The sequence below is a fragment of the Onthophagus taurus genome, chromosome 6 (assembly GCF_036711975.1).
Source record: "Onthophagus taurus isolate NC chromosome 6, IU_Otau_3.0, whole genome shotgun sequence".
In the NCBI taxonomy this organism is placed as follows: Eukaryota; Metazoa; Arthropoda; class Insecta; order Coleoptera; family Scarabaeidae; genus Onthophagus; species Onthophagus taurus.
Genome location: NC_091971.1, coordinates 15,393,024 through 15,413,626, shown reverse-complemented (window position 1 = coordinate 15,413,626; position 20,603 = coordinate 15,393,024). Strand labels below are relative to the sequence as shown.

Sequence of the window (20,603 nt, the reverse complement as noted above, 5' to 3'; positions counted from 1 at the left end):
TCTACGTAGATTTAGCAATATACTCAAAATTAGATTTAGGTATATTCAAATAGAGTTATAAGAAAATAGACAGTGTTCACAAAATAGGTTTATTATTGTAAAAACTGAACAATCGAATAAATAATTGGATTTATGCTATCTTAAGATATACTAAGTCGCTATATTTAAGTAAGCAGACTAATATTATAAAACAAAATCACATGCAGGTGTCATTTTTAATGCAAAACACTTAAACTACTAACACGAAAACAAACTAAAATATAAATCCATATTTTAATACCAAATAAAAATCAGCCTCTAATTGAGTTTGCGCTAAATTGAACGGCTCCTTATACATCAGAAGATTTAAATCTATAATATTTAAGTCTTCTTTAATAGGAAATTGCACTTTGAATACATTTAAGATATCCACATACCGTTGAGTACAAACTGAACAACACGCCTTGTTTTCACATCAACACGTGTTCAAGCAAGAAAGAATAGAATAAAATTTACTCTAAAAAAAACACTCTATATTTTTTACCGTGTACGTATCTCAAAAATTAATTGTGATTTCGTTATGAACTAAAAAGCAATTTAAAGCAAATTTAATGAACCATAAATAATTTCTTATTTTCCATAAACATCCTTATTATGATTTTTTTTTTAATATAATTCTGCATGTTTAATTGTTATAGAAATGAAACATAAATTTTAAAAAATTGTATCTCAAAAACTAATTAAGATATCATCATGAACTAAAGAGCAATTTAAAGTAAATTTATTTAGTATTTAATACACTGAAAATCATTTCTTCGAATCTTCAAATTTCGGAATTATGATTTTTTCATTGCAACCTTGCATAATCTTAAATATATATTAGGGTAATAAATCTATACATATCTCAGAAACTAATTGAGATATCGCCATGAAATAAAAAGCAATTTAAAGCAAATTTAATGGATATTCAATGCACCATAAATAATTTCTTATTTTACATAAACATCGTTGTTATGATTTTTTAAATCCAAATCGGCATGTTCGATTATTTAGAAATGAAATCTAAATTAAAAAAAGTCGTATCTCTAAAATTAATTAAGATATCATCATGAAATAAAAAGCTATTTAAAGTAAATTTATTTAGTATTTAATACACTGAAAATCATTTCTTCGAATCTTCAAATTTCGGAGTTATGATTTTTTGATTGCAACCTTGCATAATCGTAAACATATATTAGGATAATTAATCTGTACATATCTCAAAAACTAATTGAGATATTGCCATGAAATAAAAAGCAATTTAAAGCAAATTTAATGGATATTCAATACACCATAAATAATTTCTTACTTTCCATAAACATCGTTATTATGAATTTTTAAATATAATTCTGCATGTTTGATTGTTATAGAAATGAAACATAAATTTTAAAAAATCGTATCTCAAAAACTAATTAAGATATCATCATGAAATAAAAAGCAATTTAAAGTAAATTTATTTAGTATTTAATATACTGAAAATTATTTCTTCGAATCTTCAAATTTCGGAATTATGATTTTTTGATTGCAACCTTGCATAATCTTAAATATATATTAGGGTAATTAATCTGTACATATCTCAAAAACTAATTGAGATATCGTCATGAAATAAAAAGCAATTTAAAGCAAATTTAATGGAGATTCAATACACCATAAATAATTTCTTACTTTCCATAAACATCGTTATTATGATTTTTTAAATATAATTCTGCATGTTTGATTGTTATAGAAATGAAACATAAATTTTAAAAAATTGTATCTCAAAAGCTAGTTAAGATATCATCATGAACTAAAGAGCAATTTAAAGTAAATTTATTTAGTATTTAATACACTGAAAATCATTTCTTCGAATCTTCAAATTTCGGAATTATGATTTTTTGATTGCAACCTTGCATAATCTTAAATATATATTAGGGTAATTAATCTATACATATCTCAAAAACTAATTGAGATATTGCCATGAAATAAAAAGCAATTTAAAGCAAATTTAATGGATATTCAATGCACCATAAATAATTTCTTATTTTACATAAACATCGTTGTTATGATTTTTTAAATCCAAATCTGCATGTTTGATTGTTTAGAAATGAAATCTAAATTTAAAAAAGTCGTATCTCTAAAATTAATTAAGATATCATCATGAAATAAAAAGCTATTTAAAGTAAATTTATTTAGTATTTAATACACTGAACATCATTTCTTCGAATCTTCAAATTTCGGAATTATAATTTTTTCATTGCAACCTTGCATAACCTTAAACAGATATTAGGGTAATTAATGTGTACGTATCTCAAAAACTAATTGAGATATCGTTATGAAATAAAAAGCAATTTAAAGCAAATTCAATGAAGATTTAATGTACCATAAATAATTTCTTATTTTCCATAAACATGGTTGTTATGATTTTTTAAATAAAAAATTCTGTATGTTTGATTGTTATAGATATGAAATATAAATTTAAAAAAAATCGTATCTCAAAAATTAATTGAGATATCATCATAAAATAAAAAGCAATTTAAAGCAAATTTATTTTGTATGTGATGTACTGAAAATCATTTCTTCGAATCTTCAAATTTTGGGCTTTATGTCACCAAGATGAAATTGCCAAGATGTAGAAGAAATTCAACAAACAATTCAAGTAAGTCAGCACTTTAAAAAAAGTGCACAAGCACATAAGTTAATATCAACACAAAGACAAATACAGCCACATTGTTAAATAAGAATGATCATGTAGTTAAAATACACAGTAACACAGCAATAATAGAATAAACAACACTTCTCCTATAAAACAAGCAATAATATAATAATATTAATATAGTAATAAAAGATTTCACGTTTTGATCTTTTTATATCGCCCGTGTTTCGTGTTTCATAATTTTTGATATAATCTTGCTATTAGACACATTATTTAGAAAAAAATGTACAAACATGCTCTAACTACACACTCTTTCCTAACATAAATTTTACATACCGTATTTTAAATATGCTTCTTACATATTTCTGATTTTACATTTATCAGATACAGTTCAATAAAATCCATTGCATTCGTCTTCTTCATTATATCACACTCACTTTAAGCAGCCGTTCTCCAAATAAAAATTTGAAGTCATAGTCAAAAACCACCAGAAATTGCTGATTTAGACACTCTTTCTTGCATGTAAAGGTTAAGCAGGTCTTGGTCTTGGTTTATAAAACGTTGTCAAGTCTCGATTTTAACTTATATTTTCCCGAAATTCTCTTTCTTGACATTCAAAACACTCACATAGGAAATATTGGTCACCTTTAACATTTGCATCAATTTCAAATTTTTACAACACTCTTCAAAACTCTAATAAATACTGATATATATAGTGTAGTATCGTACCCAACGTAATCATTGCAAGTATGCAACCAATATCACACTGAATATATTTGAATACGCAAATCGCGTATTGCAATACCAATACTGTGATATTGGTTGCATAGTTGCAATGAGGACGTCGGGTACGATAATTAATTAACACAGTGTATTTTGATAAATACTAACTAAACATAAATGAAAAATCAACATAACATTAAATATTTTTATATTATTTCACATTTTTTATACACATCATCATTATTTATTTTCATTAACTTCTACGTTAACACCAGATTTCATTAAAACTCTATTTACAGCAATTTCATGTTTACGAATTTTATGTTTCTGCAAATTTTCCGGTTTAAAAAACGATCTTTCACATTCATCACAACTAAACGGCTTCTCATGTACCCTCATATGCTTAAGCAGCCTACACTGTAAAAAGAACGACCTGTTACATTTATGACACGCGAACGGTTTTGGAATTTCAACGGCCGAATTATGTACCCTTTCGTGCACTTTTAAATCGACCAGATTCGAATACGATTTATTACAATTTTGACAAAAATGCTTTTTAGTACCAGTATGGACGTACATGTGCCTTTTTAACCCCGTCGCGCTTACAAACCCCGTACCACATTCGGTGCATAAAAACGGACGTTCAAATGTATGATTTGAACGAATATGCGTTTGTAAATTATCGTTTTGTCCAAACGTTCGCCCGCAATAATTACACGAAAAGGGCAAACGTGAGGAGTGTAAAAAACGGTGGCGCGTTAGATTTGATTTAAATGTAAACGATTTTTTACAAACGTCGCATTCGTATGGTTTCATTTTCGAGTGAGTTCTCATGTGTTCTTTTAACCCAGCATATCGAACGAAACCTTTATGGCATACTTCACATTTAAAAGGACGTTCACCTGTGTGTCTACGAATGTGTAATTGTAAAGTACTTTGATTTGCGTATTTTTGACCACAAAAGTGACAACTAAGCATATTCCCTGATTTAATCCGAACATGAGCTTTTAAATGTATGATAAGAGCTTTACGATCAGCAAATTGTTTTTCACAAATGTTACATTGAAGTTTATGTTTTTTGTGACATTGTTTTTCGTGTTCTATTAAATTTGTGTTGGAATCAAAGCTTTGTTTGCAAGTTAAACATATACTTTCAATATCATCTTCTGTTTTAATAGTTACTGTTTGATTTTCTACTGGTTTATCACTTAAATTAAGTTTTTTTAATGGAACTAAAGGGGGTGGAGGTTTTATATCTTCATCTTTTCGGGTAGAAGTGATTTTTATTTCGTTCGTTTTTCCCTTGCTTGCATTACCCAATGGGATTAATGGTGGTGGTTCAACTAAGCTTATAGTTGTATAAATTTCTTCTATGCTATCACTAGCAAGGGTTTTTGATTTTAACTTTTTTAAATCAATTGTAATAACTGAACCATCCTCATTTTCGTAGCCCACAAAGCGATCTTGAACTGAAATATCAGCCACACTAACTGCTTCATCCAAAATATCAGAAAAATACTTTTCTTTCGAACGTTTTTTGACTAAATTTTGTAAAAACATATTACATTTTAATGCTTTCCTTTTAAATATGTAAAATTTTGTTATTAATCTTAAACATTCTATACAAATTTGTTTTGGTAATTGGTCATCCCCGAGCATCTTAAACAATTCAAATATTCAATTTGATTGTTACAAAACATCTAAAAAACAACAAACTTACATCTATTGATGTACAAAATTGTAACATTGGTGGTAGTTTTGTATCAATAACATCTTTTAAGGTTCCTTTATCACTTAAACAACATCTACATACTTTTTCTAAGTTCACTTCCCGCCTTCGAGATCGCCCTTTTTGCTTTTTCTGTTTAGTACTCATTTTTTCTTATTGTTTTTGGAATTATCAAACATTTACAGCATAAACATCCATAACATAAAACGGATCCTTTTGGCAACACTGTTTGTCATTGTCAAAGTGACAATTAATAATTATTAAAAATGATTTATATAAATAAAAAAATAAACAAATTAGTGTATATCATTATAATTATTCATTACAATTATTATAACAACTTATTTTGATAAATAGCAATTTATTAATTTAACATTTATATATCGGTTGGCGACGCTGCTTGTCAACCTGTCATTTTAATAACCAAAAAAAAAGCATCCTAACCTCAAAATCAAAATTTTTAAAAAACTATGGAGAAACTATATAAAAACATTTGTAGAATATGTTTATTGGAATCAAACGATTTAGAAGATTTATTTCTTATCAACATATCGAAAGAGAATTCAGTGTACTTAGTAAATTTTATAAATCAAATAACATTCTTAAATGTAAAAGAACTTATTTAATATTTTTATTTTTACACCATCAATTTAAATATCTTTTTTAGATAACACAAAATGAAGATGAATTTAACAAAATTTGTTTAAATTGCATCAATAGTTTCTGTAATACTTATAATTTTATACAAATGTGTATAGCGAACGATCAAAAGTTGCAACAAATAGTAAATTCTAAAAATAATAAGATTCAAGGTGATGGAGATTTTAAAAAATCACAAAAAGAACATAAGTGCAATTATTGTGATAAATTGTTTAAGACAATATCGGATTTAAGAGTACATAAGAAATCATATCATATGGGAAACAACTACATTTGTCAAGTTTGTGGGGAAAAATTTAAATATTCTTATTTATTAGAAAGACACGTTTTTAAACACGAAGATAAAAAGCCCTATGAATGTAACATTTGTAAAAAAGGGTGTTTAACTGCAGAAAGTTTAAAACGGCATGAAAGAATCCATGATATAAACAATATCAAGAAGACTCATTGTTGCCCAATTTGCTCAAAATGTTTTCCATATTCAAGCACATTATTAGAACATATGAAAAACCACACAGGTCATAAACCCTTTTTATGTACTGTTTGTGGAAAGGGTTTTAGACAAAATAGTTCTTTGGGAATCCATATGAGATCTCACAATGGAATTCGACCATATAAATGTGAAATTTGTGAAGATACATTTTCACTAAGAGGTGCTTTAAATGTACACATAAAAAGGCATTCAAATGAAAGACCATTTATATGTGATACATGTGGAATGGCTTTTAAACATTCCACAGATTTAAGAGGACACAAAAATATTCACCTTGGAAAAAGAATTTTGTGCACAGTTTGTGGTAAAAAATTATCAACAACAGGACAATTAACAGTACACATTAGAACACATACGGGAGAAAAACCATTTTCATGTCTGTATTGTTCTAAATGTTTTACTACAAGAAGTATGCTTGTTAAACATGAACGAATTCATACTGGAATCAGACCATATCAGTGCCATATTTGTCATAAAGCATTTAACCAGAGTGGAATTTTAAAGAAACATCTTAAAACTCATAATGGAAAGGGAGAAATTAAAACTGAAATTGGGACCATTGATATAGAAAATGCTGAAATTATTATTGATGATAATAATACTATAGATAATAATGCTAATTTTGATGATAATAAAAGTAATGTAACTTTTTAAGTATTTAATAATAATATTTTAAAATATTTATTTTATTGTAATGTTTTGAATGTGTGATGTATTTCTGTCCAAGATGAAAAAGTGTCAGGTATTGTGATATTTGCACCCTGTTTTATGTAGACATTTAATGGCCTATTAAACCTCAAATTCTTGGATCTGGTCGAGTAGCACGTAAATTCAGGATTGTTACGCGATGAGTTTTATGTATCAAATTTCAATATTCGTCATTTGAAATCGAAACCATCAGATATCTGGATTAATAAGATTCCTTCCAAGATCATAGTTTCTGTATTTAGATCATATGGACATATTGACTCATAATGACCTTTCTGTTGTATCGATTTTATTGATGTTAGTAATTCTCTTGGAGAATCGAATGTTACTTTCGCAAATTATTTACGATTATTGTACCACGATACCAGAGTATCAGTCAAGCCGTGATCTTCGCCAGAAATTTATCCCAGAGAGCTTACCGAAGTACGTATCTTCGCGATTTGGCAACACGGAAAAAGGCGACTCCAGGAATCTTTTTTTGGATGTATTGGTCACTAGAAAGACAGATGGGGACAGAAAACGAGCAAAAAGGATATGTCACAAAAAGAATTTAAAGAAAGAAAAAGAATTTCTACAAGATGCACCCCAGAAAAATGGCTACACTGTAATCTACAGTCTTGTTCACGGGAAATGCACACTCAAGGTCAAGCGCTGTTGTGAAATCCGACATGTCGGATGAACATGACTGTACATCTAGCGAGCCACCAAACAACGCAAGCAGAGGGAAGACACAGTAAGTACCCACCCAGCTGGTTTCATCTTCAAAATACATACATCCTACACTACATCCAAAATTGAGGACGGAGTTAGGACGTTGATTTGACAATAAATACTGACTGTGTATTAATGCAACACTTTCCTCGTGTTAAAATTTATTCCTTGTAATATTATTAAATAATAAACTCAATCAGTCAGTTGGCGCACTTAGTAGGATTCAGTAACCTCGAATTTTACTAAAATCAGTTGGATATACGCAGCACTAACTTGTGGTGACTTTTAAGTTTATTGTTATTAGATACAACATCTACGTAGAATCTGTCGATGTTTTTGGATCGTGAAAAAACACTGATCGAATCTTAGGACTACAAAAAAGAAGAATAATTGTTAGCATTGTAAGAATGTTAACTGTTACTTTTATGCTCATATAAGTTTGGTGATGTACAAGCGGTGATTAATCATTCAGATCCGAAGATTAAATGAGCAATATGATACTTTATTACAATTTAAGAAATGAGAATTAATTCAACATTAAAAGGGGGATAACAGGTTTCTAAAAACGAGTTGTGGGTTTTAATGTTAGGCTTGCAAATCGGGCAGGGTCAAAACGATTACTTTACTGAACTCGACAACTAGAGAACGACGTAGGATTTAAAAAAATTGTTGACGAAATGATGCCGATTTTACAAGAAATGTCATATTTATTGATAAAAACATACATAAAAATAGTTGTAATATAGACAACTGTAGATACATCGAAAAACGGCTACGTACTTTCCTAGGCTGAGTAAGGTGAGAGTGAAGTTGTTGGAGGGGATGAATAGCGTATGGAGAGGTGGTGGGATCCCGGAGGGATGGAAAGTGGGGGTAATTTGCCCAGTATATGAAAAGGGTAATAAGGGAAGTGTAGATAGCTACAGGGGAATTAACCTACTAGATTCGGCATATAAGGTATACACGATGATACTGTTGGGAAGACTAGAGGAGGAGATGGAGTTGGGGGGAATTTTGCTGGATAGGCAGGCAAGCTTTTGGAAGGGAAGGGGACCAATCGATAACGTGTATGTGTTGAAGCATCTGGCAGATAGAGAGTTGGATAAGAAGGTAAGGTAAGGTTTTGATAAGGTGGACAGGGGGAAGTTGTGGGAGGAGGATCCGTGATCCCATCACGGAACACCTAATAGCGGGAATGAAAGAAATATACATGGAGACTAGGGTTAGGATAAAAGTGGGGGATAAGCTGGACGACGAAGGGACTGAGGCAGGGATGTCCGCTGAGCCCAAGTCTGTTTGCATTGTATACGGCGGACTTGGAAGATAGATTGGAGAAAGGGGAGATGGGAGGGTTGGTGGTGGGAGGTAGAAAGGTGCATATGTTAGTATACGTGGATGACATCGTGGTCATGGCGAGAGAGGCGGTGGAGATGAAGGATATGATAAAGACCTTGGAAAGGTATTTTAGGAGGAAGAGGTTGGAAGTGAATGTGTGGAAGACAAAGATGATGAAGTTTTGTAAGGGTGGGAGAAAAAGAACAGAAAACTAGTAATAGGAGGGAAAGGAGATCGAGGAGGTTAGGGAGTATACTTACCTGGGGTATGTGTTTAGGGAGTCTAACAGGGAGGAGTCGCATGTGAAAGCTACGGCAAAAAAGGCGAATAAGGTGATGGTACAAGTATGGGGTTGGGGGGAGAGAGTTTTTGGAAGGAATGTGGCAACGCGGAAGATTATGTTTGAAGGTCTGGTTAGCAGTGTGATGATGTATGGGACAGAGATATGGGGATGGAGGGAGCAGGGAATGCTGGAGGACGTGCAAGCTAGATATTAGAGATGGGTGTTTGGGGTGGCGAGAAAAACATCGGGGTATATAGTGAGGGAATTGGTAAAGCTGGATAAGGTCATAGTGGAGGCGGGCAGGAGGGCAGTGAAATATGAAGAAAGAATAGAAGGGAGGCCAAACTGCGGGATCTTGGTGGCCAGGTTCCATTGTGGAAACGAGGAAAGAGCTAACAGATACTAGATGGTCGATAAGGAGAGGTGGTGTAGGCTGTGCATGGGAAACGTTAGAACATATGTTAAATGGGTGCAGTGAGTTGAGGGAGGAGGAGATGGACCGAGGGCAGATCTTGGGAGAGGTTGTGAGGGTGAGGAGACAAAGGGATGGTGGTGGCGCGGAAGAATAAGGGTTTGTGTGGATAATGATGTACAATGATGTAAAAATTGTAAACAGGTTATTGTAAACAATAAAACTCTTAATAATAAACTTTCCTAGGCTAAGATGATACAACTTAAAAAAAAATTTGAACATCTGTTTATAATGTGGGAGTTATCATACGCACAGCTTGGAAAAATGTAATTTTCAGAAAAAGACGTTTAATCAGCGATTCCTGCACTGTATATTTGTTCATCCTGAAAGTTATTTTCGTTTTGTGTAGCTAATCTGTCTGACAATAAGCTTCTACAAGCTTCTTTAGCCTCATCGGTCATGGAGCGGTCAGCGTAGATAATGCGACGTGAGTCTGCTTCGAGGCAAAACTCAAAGCACGATCTTCCAATTGTTACTTTAGTACATTCGATAATGCTTGTAAGGCCGTCATTAAAATTGCAAGCAGCAATATCGGATGCAATGCCAACTACTTTCTTGCCACTATCAACCGTTTTTGGTACATACCATAGATCATAACACATACAGCGTTGCATTTTAACTTTTTTTTAACAGTAAGATCAAAATACCTAGATACATATTATACATGTAGTCGAGTAAAAATTAAACCCAAAGAGGTTACAGGTAGCTTGGAATTTTCGACTAGTTACAAAAATGAAGTTTCCAGAAAGAAAAACGTTCACCAAATTTTTCTGACAATGGATTTTAGACTCATTTTAGACTAAAATACACTTTAAATGAAAGAAAAACCTTTCTTTTAATTTCAAAGGTGGCATACCAAAAGCATACTTCAATTTACTAATAATGACTGTGTAAGTGGGTATAAATTTACTTTCATTGGTAATAGCAAAACATTTGTAAAGCTACAAACCTATCATCCAACTATTGTACCTACAAAAGAATTAGCCCATTTATCCGGTCCTCTATAAAGTAGCAACAATTACTTGATATTACGAGATAGTACGATCATTTCCGAAATTCAAGAAGCGAAATTCTTTTCAGGTATTCGCAAATGAAGTATTTAGTAATTATAACCTGATTGTGTTCCAGGTGAGAAGAACGTCCACAGAACATTTTGCTTTAGATTGGCATCTATTTATTTTTCCTTTGAAAGATATATTGTGTGCTGGAATTACAAATAAAAGCGCATCTTTTCCAAATTTATAAATTTTGTATCTAATATACCCATTTGGTAATTTAATTTAGTCCCGAGTAACTATGACTATTTCTTATTATATTAGTATTTTCATTGAATATTCAAGATACTGAAAATGGAGATATTGGCACTGCAGAAATTGCAATGGTTACCTAACACATTAGCTTTGGTGTCATCTGAGAGTCATCATAATCCATTATTAGTAGTGCCATTTAGTGTCTCGTGGATATCTATGAAACGACCTTCCTTAAAAATTTGAGATGAGGTACTACTATTGAGGATCTTCCAGTGGAGATACTACCTTAGAATCCAGATTGGAGTATCTTTATCGGCAGTTTATTTAAGATATTGTAGCCTTTATAGATACTGTCATTAAATACCATAAAATCACATAGAAAGGATTTAATAAAAAATCAATAAAGAGAGATATTGTAATTGTATAGAGTATATGTTGTAATTTATTTTTTGAGCATCCAAACATGAACTGACTTCTTGAAAGATTTAGCGATGTCTATTATGCAGCATAAAGCGCGAAGATATTTAAAAAAATATATTAATGAAAGCACTTTAAATGAAGTAAAATATTCTGATTTAAATACGATTTTATTTTAAGAGCGTATATTTAAAAAAAATGATTAATAAGTATTTATGAACACATTGTAATTATTGAACATTAATATTTTTACATAATTAATAATTTTTTTCATTGGCACTTCTTGTTGGTGTGAAGTAGGCCGATTTAATGAGAGATTTTAATTCAAAACTTCATAAAAGCATCAAAAATTGTGAATTATATAACAATCTTTTTGTTAACAATTATTAATTAATGTTTTGAACACAGTGCTTTTATAACAAATTTCTTTTTTAACAATTCCTTTTTTAACATTTCCTTTTTTAACATTTTCTTTTTTAACACTTTCTTCTTTAACATTTTTTTTAACAAATTCTTTTAAAATAGTGATGTTAAACCTTTCCTTATTTAGAATTATTCTTTTGATAATTCTTAAAATTAACCCCAACAGTTAACAGATCGGCTTTAGCCGAAACATGTCTTTTATCGATATCCCCGTAAAACTTCTCCAAACACCCATTATTATTTTTGTTAATTTCTTTATTATTAATTCGAAATTTCGACAGAATGTTATGCCCATTAAGAATACTAGCCGTAGTTCCTCCTTTTACGTAATTTCTTCCCTGTCCAGTAGAACTTCTTTGGATAGTCGTTGTAGATTTCGCGGATGTTGTGGTTAAATTAGTATCACCATCACGCTTTGCGCTTCCTTTTGGCTTTCTGTTAACAGAACGTTTTTTATTAGTCCCCGATTTTGAAACGATTTTAGTTCCTTTCGATACCCCTTCCTTATTATTTGACGTCTTCTTCTTGATTTTACTCCCTACTTCGTTTTTTAAAACTGGAACAAAATCAATTCCGTCTTCGCAACTTTTTAAATAGGTCGATTGAAGCTCTTCCATTAAATCTCCGATAACGGGACCGCTGTAACTTGTTACGGTCTCTCTTGGTGTGTAAGATGCATGAACGATGGTGGGTATTTGAGGTGTTGTTGGTGCTTTTAACGCGTATCCATTCCTTTTTGAAATACTTTCGTTTTCTTTTCCTGAATTCTTATGACGTCTCAGACGGTTTTTAAAAATACGTTTTCCCCGAACTGTTAAACTCATGCCTAAATATGCTGGCGGTCTTGGTAGATTTTGTTTGTAAATTAATATAAATCTTCCTGTATCTGCTTTAGGATCTCTTCGTTTATCAACAATAACTTAAAAATTTAAAATAAAGTAAAATTGATTATGTTAAATAATTTTATTTTACCTTTAACTAAATCTTCAAGACAATGTGGACACATTCGAGATGTTACGCTTGTAGAATGAGACAAATCCGGACTTGAATTAATCTCCAATAACCATGGGCTAAAATCTTCGGCTAAAATAAAATCAGCTCCATATAATTCAAAAGTATTGGGCCTTCTATCCATCGTTTCTTGACAAGCCAACATGGTAGCGATTAAACTTTGTCTCATCCCTGGAAAAATAACGTCTTCCCATTTATTCCCGTGTCCGATTTGCTTCAAATAACTTTTAAAAGATTCGCAATCCCACATATTTTCATCTGGTAAAGCTTTATCTCTTTGATTCACGTTTGCATATTTACACTGAACGGCATGGTTAGTTAAATGTAGAGATTCGTGGAAATTTTCTAAACTAAAAATTTGTGAACTGAATCTGAAGTAACATTCGCTAAAAAGTAATATCTTAATGTTTTTTAAGTTATTTTTAAACATTAATTTTTTAAATAAAGTTACCGATACATCCATATTGTTAATGGCTGCACTGAAGTAATAAGAAACCATTGTCGGATATCAAATTTAGTTTTATAAATAATTAAAGGCTTCTCTAAGAAAATAACGAAATCAATCAAAATGTTATTACTTTTTTAAACTTACCAATGTATTTTTGCACTACATATTTCAATTTTAAATTAACCGCTTTACTGACGTCTTGAACATTCCTAACCAGATGTATACCCCTCCCTCTACATTTATTTCCTGGTTTCATAATCCAAATATTTTTCATACCGTCCAAATTAAATTGAGGCCAATATCTAGCGACTTCTTGAAGAGATACTTTTGCAGCCGCATGAAGTATATGCAACGACCACTCTTTAGACTCGAGAAATAATTCCCCTTGGTTCACTGTTCGGTGGAAATTGGTTAAAAATTGTTCCCATTCGTGGTCCCAAACTTTAGGAAAATCTCTATCGATGTCTAAATGTTTTTTCGTAGCGACGAATTCATCCACACGACTCATAGCAAAGTTTACGCAACTTATGGGTACTTTTCCTTCAGGCGATTTTATCGAATATTCATCTTCGGTATCTGCTTTATGAACAAACCATTTTAAAAGACCCATACATGCTGTCAAACGAAAATCGTCGACGAAATTGTGAAAATGATCGGGAAAACCTAAAAAAATGTCTAATTTAGCTTAACTTTTTTATTATTAAAAGTTTATATCTTTAAAACTATTATATTTAAACCTAAATTATTTGCCAAGATTAGAAAATGTTTATGCAAATTCAAACCTGATAACCTGTCTAAAAAGCTGTCCGCATAGAACAGGCTAGGCAGGCATTTCAAAAATTTAGAAGCGAATCTAAACTTGAGATTGAGGTTCGTGAAATGTTACGTGCTTCTTTATGGAGAGGAAGGGTGAACCTTGAATACAAGTGCAATAAATAAACTAGAAGAATTTGAAATGTGAACATACCGCAGAATACTGAAAATCCTTTGGACAGAGAAAATCCCCTAAGAAATGAAGAATTTAAAACGCAATTAATAAGAGAAGAGCTGCATATTTGGGACACATCAATTACTAATTGAGATGGATTGGCAGAACAAAGGTTTCCCAGTCCCGAAATGTTCGATAATTTACTGAATTTCACAACATAGATGCTATAATCCTGCGAGGAATAAAGAAAAAATGGAAAGTATGATCGCTAACATCCATTAGTGGATAAGCATTGCAAGAAGAAGAAGAAGAAGGAAATGTTCTGTATTTGATTGAATTTTTCAAATCGGGTTTTAGCATTAAAAAGAGGATACTTTAATTAATAATTGGCGATATTTCCACAAGGATCGTTCAAGAAATGAATTTTATAGCAAATTTTGAAAGTTATCGATAAAAATTGCAACATCGAAAATGTTATCAAACCTTCAAATATTGTTTTCTCAAATACTAAAAGTTATTTTTCAAAACGGGTTGGTTCATTGGAAGGAAGACTCTTCTATTAACACTTTGGGAGATTTTCATACTCATATTCCAATATTTACTTATATTTCGTATTAAGCAACTATATTCACTCATTTTCAAAAAATCATAAAAAATCATTTCAATAAATTATTATGAAATTCTCAGCATTACTTATACAAGTTATAAGCTTTTCAATGAAAGAAACGAATTTTCAAAATAACTTATAGCTTTTGAAATTTCAACTTTTAAATACAATAAGACAATTTCCCCATTTTTTGGGATAAACAATGATTTTCAAAAAATCGTAATAAATCGTAGTTTTAATAAATTCTCATTAAATTCTCAGCACTTATTACACAAATTGTTAGCTTTTAAATGAAAGACACGGATTTTTAAAATATCCTTTAGTTTTTGAGATATTAACTTTTAAACATAATAAGACAAATCCCCAGCTTTTGGGATAAACAATCATTTTCAAAAAATTGTAATAAATCGTAGTTTTAATAAATTCTTATCAAATTATCAGCATTTATTACACAAATCATAAGCTTTCCAATGAAAGAAACGCATTTTCAAAATATCTTTTAGTTTTTGAGATATTAAGTTTTAAACATAGCAAGACATTTTCTCATTTTTCGGGATAAACAAGTATTTCCAATCGTAATCAAAAAATCGTAATAAATCATACTTTGAATAATTTTTCATGAAATTATCAACATTTGTAATACAAATTATTAGCTTTCCAATGATGGAAACGGATTTGTAAAATATCTTTTAATTTTTGAGATATTAATCTTCAAAAACAATAAGGAATTTTCTTATTTTTTGGGTTAAGCAATAAAATTATTGCCAATCGTTTTAAAAAAATCATAATAAATCGGGATTTCAATAAATTATTATGAAATTATCAGCATCTCCAATTCAACATATAGGTTTGCCAATTTCAACGAAAGAAGCGATTTTTCACAATTAGTTTTAGTTCTTAAAATATTGATTTTTAAACATAATACGACATTTTCTCATTTTTCGAATGTACTCAGAACTTTTGTAAAATTTTTAAAAACGCTTAAAATTGATTCTAATTACTGTAACGAATACTGGAATATCCAAAACCTAATGTTTGGTTTTCATAGCATAAAATTCCCCAATATGATTTCAAAATGCACTTGTCTCTTTGGAGAAGATGTGCAAAAACATCTTCTCCCTTAATTTGTGGGATTTAAGAATACTTGGAAACATGTCGTTACCAAATCTAAAAAGAATGCCCTTGACACAAAAGCAGCTCAACAAAAGTCGCCCAACTATCTATAAAGAAACTATAGCAGCTTACTTAGCAGATTTAGAGTAAAGTCTGGAAGGCGTGAAATGTCGGTAATGATCCGGGAAAAGCAATTGCTAGATATAAAAGGAGTACTAGATATCTCGAGAAAGTTGTCAACTATTCCAAAAACAGCATGACAATTAAGATTGAGGGTTTGTTAACGGTATGCTACTACCTTCTATAGCATTTATAAACTATAAACATATTGCAAGAAATCCTGCCGTATTAATGGATTTAACATTAATGGATTTAATTTAATGGAGGCAGATTTAACAGATCTTTTACAAGGCTGGTTCTAGATTTGTTTTGTGCAACATGCCAGACAACTTGAAGAGAGAAAGATGCTAAGCGATTATAACTTTACATAACATTATAATATTACGAACAAAGTTTTAGACAACATTTCTGGAATTTCGTACCAACCCAACCCAAATATCATCGATGCTTTTTTTTGAACTGTTACGAGAAAACCATTTTAGGCAAAACACTCCATGAAGGCAATAGAAACGATGAAAGGCTAAAGATAGCAACAGTTCAAATGAAGAATACTTGAATGCATCTAACGACGATGAAATACAAGAAGTAAACTATGTTAAACCAACCCTACAATTATTAGTAGAAGATGCAACGAAATATGCAGAAGAAAGAAACCTGATTGGAAGGCCTGAAAATAGGCCAGAAAACAATAAATATACTGACCAAAAAAAGCATTGTGAAGTGAAGAGGAACTATAAGCAGATGAAAATGTGGGAAAAATAGAGACAGTGATAAAACGGTTCAAGAAAAAGGAAGCTTTTGATGTAAAATACCTTTTTACCAAAGATATCCAAGTTTGAATACAAAGATACTTTAAAATATCTAAAACATATATATTTTACTTCAGTAGTTATTGGATTTAATTTTTTCATAAACAAATTCTTCTTAAAGATTGACTAAACTGCATACATTAGAAACTGGGACATACTGGGTAGATAAATATTTTTAAAAAAATTTTAAATAGCAAAGGCTACTAATAAACTTTTGCTACATCTACTATTATGCTCGCCATAATTTGTTTCTATTTTTACCTAACACGTAACATCTTGGATAATTTACTTGAGCAACACCCGGCTCAATATGCCAATAAAGTTGTTGAAGTAAAAGTGTTAACCCTTCCTTTGATGTAAAAAGTGATCTTCCGAAGCGATTCATTAATTTGTTATGATTGCAACGATGTTGCCAATCGCTTTGGTCTTTTCTCATATTCCAATATAAATCGCAATCGTGTACTTGCAAGAGTCTCGACATGACCGTTCTTTCGCATTTTTCCATATGAACTTTTTGGCTTTCCCATGCTTGTCTACTTGGAAGATTAACGCAAAGATCATCTAAATTTTGCGGCAGTTGTGGTTGTATTCCCGGTTTTTTTGGTGCCGTTTCGTATTTTTCTATCCAACCCCTTCTGTGTAAAGCTCCACGAAGAATTTGCCAACCTCCTATTAATTAAAAAAAATCTGTTTATAAATAATAAAATGATAAATTATAATTTTATAAGGGACACAAAAATATGATTGTTTTCTTACCTTTAATAGTAAAAATTCTGTGATCATTAACAGCTTCATCAACAAGTTTTTTAAGTTGCGCTAATCTTTCGGAAGAAATATTAATTTTGTATTTATTTGGCTCAACGTATTTTGGACATATATTATCGACAAGTTGTTGAGGAGTTGGTGCGACGATATGCGTTGATTTTCGTGGCGAGAGCAGCTTTGGCGATTGCTTCGTCGTTTGACCAACGTCGGAATTATTGTCCATGCTGACGTTGTGATAAGCGTTGCTCTGACTCTTTTGACATTTGTCACATTTCTCATCCATCATGTGCTCATCATTCTGTCGGTTTTCAAAACACCAAAATAGACTTCTTGTTTCATCCGCTCTTAGTTCATGACTAAAACCAAATCGGTTTGGTTATCGTATTACTTGTGCAACTCCACTTCCACCGTCGTTTTTGACCTAAATTGGACTTCCTTTGACCTGGATTTTGTAATGGGGTGTCGGTACCGGTCTCGGCGGGTTACCATCCGAACCCACCTGTCACCTGCACCCTACTTTTATGCCGCAATCGTTTCCCTCGACAACAACGTTCAAAATGAACGCGACACGAACGTGCCGCGATAATTGTTAAGTAATCGTTTCGTGTGATCTCCTTTTTAAGGGGTGTCTATCATTTTAAGCATCAACAGTTTATGTATAAGTGGAAATTGGATTAGGTTTTGTAAAAATGAAAGGTATAAAAATGTAACCGGCGACGACACCAAAATTTAAATGAAATATGTATTGATATGAAGATATATAGTAGACGCCACGAGAGCTGGCAGTAAATCATCGTTTTCCGCCCTTACAAATGCCATACGTAGTTCACAAACCGCTAGAGAGTAATGTGTGTTAGAAAGAGATAGCATTAGTTTAATATGCCTGCCGTACAATTCAAATGGCCACGTCGAAAAAGTACGTCTGTTCTTCTAAGGGATGTAACTCTATAATTATAACCTCAAATCGAAACGTCTTGTGAGCGTTGTCATGAATCTGTTAGTGTTTTCACAAGCCAAAAATGTTTTCTATGAAAGGAAAATCATTAAATAATATCTTTGACAATGTTTGACATATAACCTCCATTACTAACATAACCTACATTTAAATGTATGTGGTGAAATAATCTAAGTCGTATGTCCATATCTTGATTCATACCATTTTTAAGCGATCTGTCACTGCCAGCTCTCGTGGTTTCGACTATATCTAATAACAAAAATATGTATACAGGGTGTTTCATTAATAATGGGATATATTTTACGTGTCAAATAATGACCATTGTCCAAAAATAGCCTTATTCAAAATCGCACCGTTTTCGAGATGAAGGTCTTCAAAGTTCCAGAAAGAAAAATCGTTTTTTCCATTTTTAAAAAATTTAAAAAAATTAGAATCGTCATTTTAGCACAATTTTTCGATTCTTCAATACTTCCTATGTAAACAACATACTATGTAAAATGGGGGAAATGGTTAAAAACTTCTTTAACTTGCTTAAAAATTTTTATTTAATATAAAGTTGTATCGATTTCGGGAAACACTCCCATCATCAGCGAGAAGCTGTGTACAAAAACAAAAATTAATGTAAATTTGAATCACAATTACTTAAATTAATTGAGAACCAATAGTATAAAAAAGGAAGGAATATACGTTTCATACAGAAAATATAATAACTTACTGTCAATAAGTATGTAATGCACGAAAATCACACGAGAAATACTACAAAACATATGCGGGAAGTGGCGTTATTCAGAGTACAACACGTGCTATTGAAATGATGGACAATTTTTTCGAATTTTTCAATTTTCGCCAATTAAGTTTTAAAATTAAACTAAAATTAGAACTAACACTAGAAACTTTCGGGTTTTGCCGTGCGTCTTTAAAGAAAAGGTTTGACGTTTCGGATGCCATGTTGCAACCTTCTTCAAAAACTGGTTCGAAGTGAAGGTTCTGAAGAAGGTTGCAACATGGCATCCGAAACGTCAAACCTTTTCTTAAAAGATTGAGATCGTACATGTGTGATTTTGAATAAGGCTATTTTTGGTCAATGGTCATTATTTGACACGTAGTAACTGCACTTTAAATATTTCCCATTATTAATGAAACACCCTGTATAGATAATTCACTTTTAGTTTTCAAAATTAATTTTTCGATTTTTTTGAAGTTTATAAATAATCATTTTTTGGAAAAATTATCAAATTATCTATTAAAGCATCCACCCCTCAGTGCTGAAGGCCATTTCTAAAAATCATTTTTGGTTTTTGTGATATACATTGTTTGAATCAAAACATGGATTTTTTATATGTTGATGGTTTTGACCCTATGGTAAAACGGATATCCGTCAACTATCCGGCTTTGGCGGGATATTAAAAACCTATTACTTAGTACTCCACCATTCGCAGGAATCAGTATCTCTTTTAGGTGTTGGACATTGCAGATAATAATCAAGTTCAACCCCATTAGGACTTTTTTCATTGAATACAACTTTATTTATATCAGGTTTGTCTTTAGCAACCTTATTGTAACAATCCCAATACGATATATAAAATCTCTAGTTTCGTCTAGTTTCCTTCTCTTCGCTTGTAATTCATCACATTCATTACTAGCAGAACTGCCGCTATTATCACTTTCGATTATTAACTAAAGTCCTCTTCTTAATGCAAAAAGCCGTTTTGAAAAATCACTTTCAGTTCTTGAGAAATAAATTTTTGAAATGATGGACAATTTTTTCGAATTTTTCAATTTTCGTCGATTAAGTTTTAAAAATTCGCATAAAATCCAGTTCTTGGAATATGAGTATGAAAATTTCCCAAAGTGTTAATAAGAGTGTCCTCTTTCCAATGAACCAACACGTTTTGAGAAATAACTTTTAGTTTTTGAGAAAACAATATTTGAAGTTTTGATGAAATTTTCGATGTTGCAATTTTCATCGATAATTTTCAAAATTTGCTATCAA

General features: G+C 31.3%; 3 protein-coding genes across 5 annotated transcripts; 1 reads left to right on the top strand and 2 right to left on the bottom strand.

The window, feature by feature from the left end:
• Window positions 1-3,564: 3,564 nt before the first annotated feature.
• On the bottom strand, window positions 3,565-5,315 carry LOC111418651 (zinc finger protein OZF-like). 2 transcript variants are annotated; one of them, XM_023051272.2, is made up of 2 exons: window positions 5,094-5,315; window positions 3,565-5,032 (listed from the first exon to the last, which is right to left on the bottom strand). In XM_023051272.2, the coding sequence occupies exons 1-2, from the start codon at window positions 5,247-5,249 to the stop codon at window positions 3,614-3,616; spliced, it is 1,575 nt and encodes a 524-aa protein (XP_022907040.2). In that variant the 5' UTR covers window positions 5,250-5,315; the 3' UTR covers window positions 3,565-3,613. The 2 variants fall into 2 exon arrangements, with proteins under 2 accessions (XP_022907040.2, XP_022907041.2); XM_023051273.2 differs by having other exon boundaries at window positions 3,565-5,073; window positions 5,187-5,295.
• A 219-nt stretch (window positions 5,316-5,534) lies between these two features.
• On the top strand, window positions 5,535-6,939 carry LOC111418642 (zinc finger protein ZFP2-like). Its single transcript, XM_023051264.2, has 2 exons — window positions 5,535-5,710; window positions 5,770-6,939. Exons 1-2 carry the CDS (start codon window positions 5,573-5,575, stop codon window positions 6,907-6,909), a joined length of 1,278 nt encoding a protein of 425 aa, XP_022907032.2. The 5' UTR covers window positions 5,535-5,572; the 3' UTR covers window positions 6,910-6,939.
• Window positions 6,940-11,582: 4,643 nt separating this feature from the next.
• Window positions 11,583-18,416, bottom strand: LOC111418654 (tubulin glycylase 3A-like). Of its 2 annotated transcripts, XM_023051276.2 has the most exons (7): window positions 17,647-18,414; window positions 17,152-17,559; window positions 13,458-13,976; window positions 13,317-13,407; window positions 12,827-13,251; window positions 12,352-12,773; window positions 12,180-12,289 (listed from the first exon to the last, which is right to left on the bottom strand). In XM_023051276.2, exons 1-7 carry the CDS (start codon window positions 17,939-17,941, stop codon window positions 12,263-12,265), a joined length of 2,187 nt encoding a protein of 728 aa, XP_022907044.2. In that variant the 5' UTR covers window positions 17,942-18,414; the 3' UTR covers window positions 12,180-12,262. The 2 variants fall into 2 exon arrangements, with proteins under 2 accessions (XP_022907043.2, XP_022907044.2); XM_023051275.2 differs by having other exon boundaries at window positions 11,583-12,773; window positions 17,647-18,416.
• Between the last annotated feature and the right edge of the window lie 2,187 nt (window positions 18,417-20,603).

Bases quoted from the DNA above. Each gene is read 5' to 3' on its own strand.
- LOC111418651 (XM_023051272.2), bottom strand. From the start codon at position 5,249: ATGAGTACTAAACAGAAAAAGCAAAAAGGGCGATCTCGAAGGCGGGAA. The intron at 5,033-5,093 runs GTAAGTTTGTTG...GAATTGTTTAAG, and splicing joins AATTTTGTACATCAATAGAT to ATGCTCGGGGATGACCAATT.
- LOC111418642 (XM_023051264.2), top strand. From the start codon at position 5,573: ATGGAGAAACTATATAAAAACATTTGTAGAATATGTTTATTGGAATCA. The intron at 5,711-5,769 runs GTAAAAGAACTT...TATCTTTTTTAG, and splicing joins ATCAAATAACATTCTTAAAT to ATAACACAAAATGAAGATGA.
- LOC111418654 (XM_023051275.2), bottom strand. From the start codon at position 17,941: ATGATGGATGAGAAATGTGACAAATGTCAAAAGAGTCAGAGCAACGCT. The intron at 13,408-13,457 runs GTAAGTTTAAAA...TTATTTTCTTAG, and splicing joins TGTAGTGCAAAAATACATTG to AGAAGCCTTTAATTATTTAT. The intron at 13,252-13,316 runs GTAACTTTATTT...ATTACTTTTTAG, and splicing joins TTAACAATATGGATGTATCG to CGAATGTTACTTCAGATTCA.